The sequence below is a fragment of the Thamnophis elegans genome, chromosome 1 (genome assembly GCF_009769535.1).
Source record: "Thamnophis elegans isolate rThaEle1 chromosome 1, rThaEle1.pri, whole genome shotgun sequence".
Classification (NCBI taxonomy): Eukaryota; Metazoa; Chordata; class Lepidosauria; order Squamata; family Colubridae; genus Thamnophis; species Thamnophis elegans.
Window position 1 is genome coordinate 115,994,375 of NC_045541.1, and position 11,447 is coordinate 116,005,821.

The 11,447-nt window shown below is 35.5% G+C and overlaps 1 protein-coding gene across 3 annotated transcripts in view; it reads right to left on the reverse strand.

The window, feature by feature from the left end:
• Positions 1 to 11,447, reverse strand: part of GANC (glucosidase alpha, neutral C) — a 28,223-nt gene that overhangs the window by 16,693 nt on the left and 83 nt on the right. Inside the window, exons 1-8 of one of the 3 annotated variants that reach the window (XM_032229057.1) lie at positions 11,225 to 11,443; positions 8,913 to 8,975; positions 7,126 to 7,234; positions 5,355 to 5,482; positions 3,954 to 4,136; positions 3,669 to 3,717; positions 3,260 to 3,326; positions 2,389 to 2,485 (exon numbers count right to left, since the gene is read on the reverse strand). In XM_032229057.1, coding sequence (XP_032084948.1) covers positions 2,389 to 2,485; positions 3,260 to 3,326; positions 3,669 to 3,717; positions 3,954 to 4,136; positions 5,355 to 5,482; positions 7,126 to 7,234; positions 8,913 to 8,975; positions 11,225 to 11,442 — 914 coding nt within the window. In that variant the 5' untranslated portion in view covers position 11,443. Of the gene's footprint in view, positions 1 to 2,388; positions 2,486 to 3,259; positions 3,327 to 3,668; positions 3,718 to 3,953; positions 4,137 to 5,354; positions 5,483 to 7,125; positions 7,235 to 8,912; positions 8,976 to 10,265; positions 10,433 to 11,224; positions 11,444 to 11,447 lie in introns of those variants that run through there. The other 2 variants (XM_032229066.1, XM_032229075.1) reach the window with 2 other exon arrangements.

Below are 11,447 nucleotides of genomic sequence, written 5' to 3' on the forward strand. Positions count from 1 at the left end.
GCATGGGTGAATGCTGTTCATACTCTGTGCTATTCTACAACAGGCAGCCCTGCTGTCAGATTATAGTTGGCTGGATGTATCTTGGAACCCCGACTCTCAGGGAGATCATAACTATTCTGATTTAACAATAACAATCCAAATATAAATTTAAACAAAGCTTATTTCCTAGCAAATATACTTAGGATAGCAATCTTGGAGTTGTATATAGCCCCCTTTTTCCTTGTAAAAACTTATACATGTCTATGCCTTTGCACGAAGGTATTTTTATAAAGATATTTGCATATTACAGGCAGTCCTTGATTTATGACCACAATTGAGCCCAAAATGTCCTTTGCTAAGCAACAGAGATCTAAGTGAGTTTTGCTCCATTTCTTGTCACAGTTGTTAAGTGAATCCATGCAGCTGTTAAGTTAGTAACATGGCTGTTAAATGAATCTAGCTTTGTCATTGACTGCATATCAGGGGGGGTCACAAAAGATGATCACATGACCCCTGAACACTGCAACCTTCATAAACACACACCAGCTTGCCAAGTGTCTGAATTTTGATCATGTGACCACGGGGATGCTGCAATGGTCGTAAGTGCGAAAAACGGTCATAAGTCCCTTTTTTCAGTGCTGTTGTAACTTTGAAAGGTCACTAAACGAATGGTTTAATCAAGGACCACCTGCATACATTTTGCTGAGCACTGAATCCTGCAGTTAATGCAAAGGAAAAGGCAGAATAGACTGAGCATGTCCTCCATTCTATTTTTCTTGCAAGGGATAGTCTATAGCAGGGGGCTCTAACCTTGACAACTTTAAGACTTGGGGACTTCAACTCCCAGAATTCCTCAACCAGTAAAGCTGGTCTATGGAGATTCTCAGTCATTCAGGTCATGCTTGTCCCAAAGGTGTTTTTTTCATTCAAGAAGCTTCTTCAGCTCTGACTGGATCTTTCCACTCTCTACCATCCAGAGCTGAAGAAACTTCTTTGTTGAGAAGCGAACTGTGTTCAAAGGAAAAACAAAAAAATCCAGTTGCCTCCTGGAAAAGCACCTTTGGGACTTGCAAGGGATATTTGAAAGAAAATATTTATCTAGAATGTAACTCTTGGGAAAACCTTGTAACTGCAAAGAAAGCAAAAGGTCACTTTCAGCAATTGAGTGCTCTGAAACTTTATGTTGAAGAAAACAGGAGATGGGGAGCAAGAAGCAGGAAAAAACATAAATCAATGAACTTCCACAGCTAAAGGGAATAGGAGTCTTGGTCTTCCCTGTTCTAATCCAACACCTCCACCATTGTTTCACACTGGGTTGCAAGAAAGGATCAGTTGAATGGATTAGCAATGCTGTCTAAGGATGCTGTGCGATATTCTAGATGTTAGGAGAGATGCTGCTGAGCTACTTCCTCCTGGTACTGAATGTGGAACACAGTGAATGTTGTGTTTCATTTAATGTTATACTATTAATTTGGCATAGCTATGATTGTTAGTAGCCAAAAGCCCCCAGATCTTGGAACAAAAGTCTTGAGCTACGGTGACCAGCGTTCCCTCTAAGCTGTGCGCGCGGCCGCGCAGGTAACAAAAAAACACCGCGCACAAGTTTCAAACTGCAGCGCAGTGTTTTTTAATGTCTTTAAATGTGACTGAAAATATCCCCCTTCCCTCCCTTCTGAACTCTGATTTCTGATTGATGAAATCAAGGAAGACTCTGCCTGGAGATCGATGACACTGCAGAAGGGAGAATTTCCATTGGTCCTCTGGGGCTTCGTCAGTTCCTGGGAAAATGGGATTCGCTGGTTGTAGCCTGCGTTTCTCTGCACATCTGGGGTTTCTCAGGCATTGCCTCGTCTGAAGCCCAGTTCTGGGCTCAGCATTTTTTCTGCGATCCCTTCGCTTTGGGGAGAGAGGGAAGCAGCGTGGAATTGGAATGCCTGAGCCAAAGGGGTCCACGGGATCTTGAGACTTGATTTTTGAGCAGTACCAATCCTTTCCACTCTTTCCTTTTCCTTTCTGTCCTTCTTCTAACTTCCTTTCCTTTTTCCTTTCCTTCTTTTCTATTTCCTTTCTCTTTTCTTTTCCTTTCTCCTTTCCTTTTTCCTTTCCTTCTTTCCCATTTCCTTTCCTTTTTCCTTTCCTTTTCTTGTTTCCCATTTTCTTTCCTTTCCCTCCCCCTCCCCTCCATTCCTTCCTGGGGGTCTGAGGGAGAGGGAGGGGACCATTTTCCTCCTTGCCCCCCTCCCAACATCTGCTCTGATGGCAATTATGGCTAAAAAAAATTCAGGTGCTCAGGCATGAAAATGTGCTGCTTGAACACTATATTTTTCTGCACACACTGAAAAAAAATTAGAGGGAACATTGACAGTGACGTTCAGAAAATTTCACTATTTTTTATGCTTATTTCATTACCTGGTATTTTTCAAGAGAAGGGTTTCTGCATGCTGAGGTATTCCATAGACATGTTTATATCCATGCAAAGAAACATCTAAACCCACACTGCTAGGGCCTGTGTCAAGACAGAGTAGCATTGTGAGGAAGTGAAAACACAGGGCAGCATGAAAGAGTAAATTTGGAGCAACACCAAAATCATTGGCCATGCTACCATCTGCCACGCTCATGAGTTCATTGAAGCCTGGCACTCCACAAGCAATTCCATCAACAGACACATTTACCTACAACCAGCCTACGAATCCCTCAGAATCCAAATCAACTGCCCAACCAACCAGAGACAGCACTGACCCTCAACCAACCCCCGCAACACCCCTCCCCCCTGCTGTTCATCTCCTTGACCTGAGGTAATCTCCTTATAACAAGATCCATTACAAGACCCATCAAAAGACTCACTGATAACTCACAGATGACCTGTCACAAGGTCCTCACTTGACATGCTCACACCTGAGGTCCTTATAAATAGAAGAACACGGACAGTGATATCCTCTAAACACCCCTGAAGTTGTTATCTAGCCTGGTAATGAAACATCCGGAAACTAACCCATAAGCTCAGAGAATGAACCTTCACCCTCATACATTAGTATGATTGAGAGAAAGGATAACATTTTAAATTATTAGACAATAGCTAAACATTGGCAACATTGCATGCTATTTTCAATATCCCAAGGTAGCAAGAAATGATCCCCAATATTTTTATAATTACTTTTACAAAAATGGAAATGACCCAAACTTGCATGATATCCAAGTTTTCATATAAAAACTGATGAGATTTCAATCAAACTGATCAAATTCAGAGCTGAAAAAGAATGATGGTCTCTGAGCTACTTACCATTAGCTTTGATGTCTAAAAAGGTGCCAAATGTTTCTTCCCAGAGATCTAAATCTTCTTCAGTTTCCTTAGATAAAAGGAAAAGAAATGTAACTGTATCTTCGACTAGCCAACAGAATTTAGCATTGTCTTAGAATACAATCAGTTTCCAATCTAGCTCTGGGTTACAACTAATTCCAAGCAATATTCTACAATCAAATCACTGTAGAATTCAGACCATGCCCTAGTTAATAATTGTTAGTAACTGTCTTATTTATGTTGTACTCAAATAATGCACTGATCCCTTCCAGATTAAAAAATTAAAAATATTATTTTAAAAATCAAATCTTATTATTTCCACCACAGGACTGATTTGTCCCTTGGATAAACACACCAGACAAAAATCCATAAATCTACAGATTAAATTTACCTTAAAAGAGTCTGACAGTCCACTTTCCTTTTCTTGTGAAGTAGATTTCCTTTAAAAATCAAATGTATTCAGTGTATAATTACAAGCAGATCTTCACAAAAGAATTTATTTTAAAATAAGAATGTTAGTTAGCCCAACCTGCAATAATTTATCTGTACTTAGATCAGCACAGATACCAATATTGCTTTTTGTATGTTTCATGTTATATTTTTGCCTTTTTTCTATTTGTTCCTTTATCTTTTTCATTTCCCCCCTTTTCTTTTATATATTAAAGTAATATCATACCTGCTTTGAGGTGGTGACTGTAGGTGTTCGAAATACAACAAGCCATTGGAATTCATGCTCAGTAAAATTTCATCCTTAGAGATAAGCTGTATTTGAAAAGGTTTTGCCATTATATGAATCTGCTGGTCTTGATCAGCACCTACCAGCACAAGTTTGTCTGCATCTTTCTCTAATATCTTCAGCCTTGGAAATGAAAAAAGACCGGCATAGAAAAAATATTTCATAACATTTTTTTGTTCATATTACAAATAATAGCAAATCTGGAAACTGATGAGTTCCACAAGCATCAAGTGTGTGTGTATGTGTGTGTAAAATAAAAAAGCTGATCCTTTTTTGTCATACATTTCTGCAACAAATACCAGTATCTTTGGATATACAGTATGTACTAGATATTTTTGCCACTTTGGTTTAAAAAGAGGAAAAAAGCATATTGCAACTGGGAATGGCTAAACATTCTTTTAAAAAGCTATCAATTCTAGCAAAAGAAACATTAAGCATGGAGTGTACATTGAAAATTATTTGGTTGTGACAGAAAAACTGCTCATGGATTGTTTATCAGTTGAATGGGAAGACTGAACAAGATTATTCAGGGTACCCAGGGTTAAATGCTGTTTTTAATAACTGAGCTGTTTCCCCTATGATTAATAATGTGGGAATTTTGGATTAGCTTTCTAGTTGATCCTCTTTTTCTTTCTGTATTTTTCTCTTTATACGTATGTTAAAGCAAATAAAAGTTAAACATTGTAATACAAGGAAAGGACAAAGGTTCGTCACTACCTACTAGCTGATGAGATCATTTTTGCAATATTAAAAATAAATAATTAAATAAAGTATGCCAGATTCTGCTTGGCTGTGATATCCTTCAGATATTTTGAAATATAGCGCTCATTATGTAAAGTATAAGGCTTTATTCTTATAGAAAGTATTAAGTATAAAACTATAAAGTAAATTAGGTTTTTGCTTAATTGTTATTAATCTCATTCTAAGATCACAGGAAGCAAATTTCATTTTATTTAAAGCAATTTAAATGACAGGGGGGCTAAATAGGAAAAATATTAAAATGAAAAAAACTCTCAAAATACTATATGTGAAGAACATAAATGCATCATATAAAAACTCTAGCTATGTGTGCTGTTCAATAATAAACAATATTTATTTGAATGAGGTCCATATTTACTCCATATGTAGTAAAATATCTGACACAATATTCCTTTAAAAATATCCTGATATTTCTTTTCTAAACTGGAAAGCTAAAACTTAACATACGTATAAATAGTTGGTTTATATGTTGATTTATAATTATAAATACATAAATATATATAATAGTTTTATATATATATAAATTTTGCCAAAAAGAGGTCTTGTTCCCAATCTACCCTGATATCACTTCCCATAACTTACCTCAAGCTAGCTGGTTCCTTTATGAGAACATCAGGGACTTCATATCTTGGCTTGAGTGGAATTACCTCATTTATTTTAAGCCTGAAAATATTGCCCTCTATTTCATACATTTCTACTGAAAGAGTTACCTAGTAATTGAATAAACACAGGAAAAGGATTAGAAAATACTATTATGCTATACTAGACAAAACACCAATTTCTTACAAAACATCAATTCTCTTTTTTATTATTATTTACCAGTAGTCAAAATAATAAAAAAGACAGTTTCAACATACTGTAAGTTCTCTAATGAAAAGAATCTTATTTGTGAGTGTTTGCTACCAAACAGATTAGAAGCAAATCAGTAATAATGACATACAGTACCTAACAGCATTCTAAACTGCTTTCAGCAAGAAAGTTCACACCGAAAACTTTATAGTTTTCTGTCCATCTTAAATAAAATGGGAATAGCTATATCATTCATTAGTCTAGGTATTTAATATTATCCTCTACATATTGAAACAGGAGCGTGACTGAATTCAGTAGACCAAATATCTGAATAGATACAGTATGTATTGAATTGTATTATTTATTTATTTATTTATTTATTTATTTATTTATTTATTTATTTATTTTTCATTCATTCATTATGTCAACTATCTCCCTTATAAAGTGATTATGGGTAGCTTACAAGTTTTAAAATAAGTTGATGAATAATTAAAATATTGGAACATTTTGGACTCTAGTTTCCCATAGTAACCCATGGTAATATTCTCCTTGCAATTAATCAGGGCAAAGGACAATCTGCTGAAGGCACCATTCATAGTTTTAGTAAGACTTAAGAAACATCTATTGAAATCCCTGACCTTTTCTAACTTCAGAGCTAAATACTGCTCTCATTTGTATGCTTTGTTCAACCATATTAAACAAATTAATATTTGGGTTTCCTAACATAATCCATAAATTTTGATTACAGACCTAATATATAGGTTTCCACCACTTTCTAAGCCCATAAATAAATTGCTCTCTGGCTTAACACAAACATGGATCCAACCAGGGTTTGGTTTAGGCATGATGAAAAATCATGAGTTTCAAAATGATGGTGCACACACCAACAGAAGGGGCTTCTTTCACATGCCGGGCTTCTTTCATGAAAGAAGCACCAAGGCGGGGCATGAAGGAAGGCCCTGGCTGGAGTGCAAATGGAGGCTCTGGATGGGGAACAAGATAAATCCTGTCTATAGATGCATGAAAGAAAGCAACATGAAAGAAGACCTTGGTTAGTACAGCATTAGGGTGCACTGAAGTGGACACGTTGTTGTGGCAGTTGGCCGTAGTAGATAGGTGGGCAGCCAAAAGGCATTCATAATTGCAGGTGGGCCTGAGGGGTGTCTGAATTTTGAGGATGCTTCAATGACTGAAACTTTGAGGACCAGCTCCTTTATTCAGCACCATTGTAACTTTGAAAGATCGCTGAATCATTGGACTTTAAATGAGGACTACCTATATGTTTACCTGGCTTCATGGCACAAAACATTTGAAAACAAATTGCTTGATAAATAAAATAATGTATATAACATTAATTATGGAAGGAGCTTTTGAAATATTACATGATACCACCGCACCTTTGCCGTGCAAAGGTCACAAAGCTAAATAAATACTAGCTAAAATCATTTAAATACTTCCCAACATAATGTAAAATACTATCTAACATCCACCAGATCAAAAAGACTGATTTTACAAGCAAACTGAGCATCAATGTTTTTGATCAAACACTGAGAGGTACTCCTACCTTGTTCTCTTCATTGAAAATTTGGAATTTGACATTGCTGTTGGATAGTTCCACAGTTTGTAGTAAGGCTTGGTACGGGGATTTCCCAGGACATAAACATTTCTGACGCCTGATGTACCCAACAAAGAACATAAAAATTTATATTACCTGTATTATAGATGATAATGTGATCATATTCAAAAAATTGACTAAATTCCATGTGATCATATTCAAAGAGTTGACTAAATACCATTAGACCAATGGGTCTAAATTACATAATTTCAAATCTTAAATATTTAATATTTATTAAAGTATTTAATATTTATTAAAGTATTTAATATTTTTAAAGTGTTTAATAACTAAGTATTTAATAACAAAGTATTAAATATTAAAAAGAGATTTATTAAATATTTTAATATTTAATATTTATTAAAGTATTTAATATTTATTAAAGTATTTAATATTTATTAAAGTATTTAATATTTATTAAAGTGTTTAATAACTAAGTATTTAATAACAAAGTATTAAATATTAAAAAGAGACATGTTATGTTATATTTTCATCTTATTTTTATTTGTGATAGGTGGCCATCCTAATTGAATAAATACGTGTGGAATACAGGGTAGAGTTCTGATTATTCGACAAATAATAAAACAGCACTGAATAAAGTGCAGCAGAGGGCAACTAAAATCTGATTATTGAACAGAAGAAATAGTTATGATATCTGGCACTCCAATTGGAAAGAAAGAAAGAAAGAAAGAAAGAAAGAAAGAAAGAAAGAAAGAAAGAAAGAAAGAAAGAAAGAAAGAAAGAAAGAAAGCACACCTGGGGTTTTGAAGTCATTCATGGCATGGAAAAAGCGGACAGGAGAAGTATTTTGTCCTTTCTCAAAATGCTAGGAAGAGGAACCACCCAATGAAGATGATTGGAAAGAGATTTAAAAAGAACCAAAGGAAAACATTATTTCCACAACATGGAATTTAGTTGTGGAATCAGACAGATACACTACTAACTTGCAACTGGTCTTGCCAGTCCTTGCAGTGGCAGTTGTGAGGTAATGAAGCTGGGAAGGGATATATGTCCGTATCACCTGCTTAGGAACATTCAAAAGGCAGCTGGTTGGCCACTGTGTGAATCAAATTACTGGAGTAATGACAACCCTATGAGGTAGACCACACCAGGAACCAGACTCTACAGGAAAGCTAGAACTACACTGGGTTGAGGTAGGCTGTAATGTAATAACATAATATTTCTCAAATGCTCAGACTTTTTTCTTCATCAAAGCTTTTTCAGTGTGAAGGCCAGATTCCCCTCCCCCTCTTTTAATATGTTTGAAAAATACATTTATATTGTTATTTTATATTGGTTTGAGAGTTGCTTTATTGTCAATTTCACATTTGTTTTTATTGTAACCTGTCTTGGGAGGCTTTGGCATTTGAGGAAACACATAAAGGGATTAACTATATTAATGAAACAAATTTTAAATTAGAGCTAGAAAATCCCGGCAAAAAAACTTGGACCACCACTAAATGGCAGCAAGAATTAAGGAGTGAGGTTTTTTGGGTATCTGCGTGGTAAGATGGGCAGTGTAGAAATTTAATGAATAAATACATAAAACTCTTTGCTGCCATGTAGAAGTCATAGGGATTTTTTGCAGCACACATCAAGTAGCCCTTATAAAGTTCCTTTCAATGCAAACTTTGCAATATAAGTTATATTGCTGCAATCCTCTTCAGTGACAGTTGGCCATACCTTGCAATGTTATATGAATACAATATTTGCAGATAACAGAATATTCATAATTTTACCTGTAAAAGGCAATTTGCTTGCATGTCTTAAAACGGCTTTTATCCACAGCCTCATCTTGAACGCTAAATACAAGAAAATATAACATTTCTAAAACACATAGTGAAGAAATAAAGATTATTTTCCCCTCAGCTATAGACACTGGAATAAGCTTATTCTGATGCATATAATGGAAAGTTCTGAAATAATTGCCTGTATTAATTGCATACTGGTCACATTAAGCAGCTACACTAGAAATGGATTCTACATTACATATAATATTTGCAAGAATGAATCACTTTCAGTTTATCAACATTATTCCAAAGCAATAAAGTGAAACCTCAGTTGACTGAGAACACCTGTCAATTAAATGAAAACATTCTTATGGTGTCTTTTTTAAATTTTCAAATGGATTATCTTCTTTAAGCAGATATTGGATACTTATTCCAATTCTCAAGTATTCAAACCTGCAAAAGTCAACTCAACCAGTAAACACATGTCCAAGGCTGGTATAATGCTCCATATAAAATTAAGCAATGAACTAATCCATTTCATGTTTTTAATAATATTGTGTTTTTAATATGTTTGTTTTTTATTTTATGCTGCCCAGGGTCGATGGTGGTAAATATGGTTGATAAACAAACAAACAAACATCATATATCTTCACAATTAGGTCAAACAAAACAAAATAGAACTGTTGTAGGGCAGTAAAATGTATGTTTTCTTACTGCAAGAAACACTAATTATACTATAATTAAATCAAGGGGTGCTGATTTGATTATATGCACACATAGAAAATATTCTGGGACTGCTACCTATAATTCAACAAGCCAAGCATAAGACTGATTGAAATACAGAAATATGAATAAATAATTAACTTCTGCACCCTAAACAGCTTTGGATCACTTCAACTCATACATCTGCACAACTCTTCATGTCAAATAACTGCCTGCAGCCCATTTCAAAAATATTTGTATTCATATGACTGCAGTAATCAAGTTGCAACAAGGCTATCGTATTGAAAAAAGGTTAAAAGAATAATTAGGTTTACATTGTGAACTTTCACTTCCTCAATTAAGCTGCTTTTTCAAGGGTCATGTGATTGATTTTGTCTTTCTGGAACTTCTTCACTTTATACTTGCTGGTATAATTATATTATTTATTACATAGTATATTCGTGTCAATGCTCTAAATGTATTATGTGCATTCCATCTATATTTTTATTCCCAGCTCTGTTTTGTAAGTGTGTAGTCTTAATTTCTGCATGAATTCAAACTAACATTTCAGAATTAAAAATTATGTGGATTCTTTTAGAATCATGCATTGTGCTTAAGTAAGATTTGCAAATCAGTTACTGCAAGATCGTATATATCTACCTGATTTCTTGACTGCTGGATTCCATGATCCGGAGTGAACTATTTTTGAACTACCGGTATTCGTTAGGAAACGATGAGGAAATTATCTAGCCAATAAATTTCCACTTCACAATCCCTTATTGCATGCTGGGAAATGGAGTTTTTATTTCTGACACTTGACCAATAACGTGGAAGAGACGTCAGTATGCATATGCTTTGCTGGTAGTAATTCTGTAGTGCTCAGAGAGCTGCATTCAGGATAGAACTCAAGAAGTATTACTTCTTATTACTGTTTTCTTCTTAAGTTGGTTTAATTGTACACGAGTAAAACAAGTTTTGCTTGAAGTTATGCCAATTCCTAGTTCCAAAAATATGAATAAAAACTAAGATCTACTTAATATTTTGTTCAAAAATATTGAGATCTCTTAGTTTTATTCATCCTTTTTTTAACCTCGCTTAATTTATTGTGGCTGTCAAGCAAAGTCAATGGGGAAGGCAGATTTATTTAACTGTGTTACTAATATCACAACTGCAGTGATTCACTGAACCGTGGCAAGAAAGGTCCTAAAATGGGACAAAACTCACGCAGCAAATGTCTCACTTAGCAACAGAAATTTTAGGCTGAATTGTAATAATAAGTTGAGGGCTACCCGTAGTTTTCCTAACAACAATGCTTCAGTGGTAGTACATATCCCTTTCTTCTGGGATATTTTTCATGTACCATTCCAGCTCATAGTTGTAAAATTTTGCAATGTTCTCCTTTCCAAATACTAATAAACCAGGTCCAATTCTGCTTTGCTTTTGGAAAATAAAAAGTGGTGCAAGAGGCCTCAGTTTACATAAACATGGGTTTTATTCACCGTACAGATGAAGCTCATCTGAAAACAAAGTATTTAGAGGATCTGTCCTCTTAAACGACGCGCTGTACAAATAAAATTATTTGTTTATGGAGCAAATAATAGAAAGGATGCAAAGTCAACCTTTCCCAGGAGTCCGCTACGAGCAAATCGAACACGGAACATAATGCAGGATATGCAGGCTCGCTCTCCGCAGAACTTGCCCCCGACCCAACCGCGCGGAGAGAAGAAGCATCTCGCCCGCTACCGCCACTCTCGCGAAAGCACCGTTGGCTCTGCGGAAGAGCCGAGCTCCCCGCCCATCTCGCCTGGGCGCTAGAACCAATCCGGCGGTGCCCCATCACTC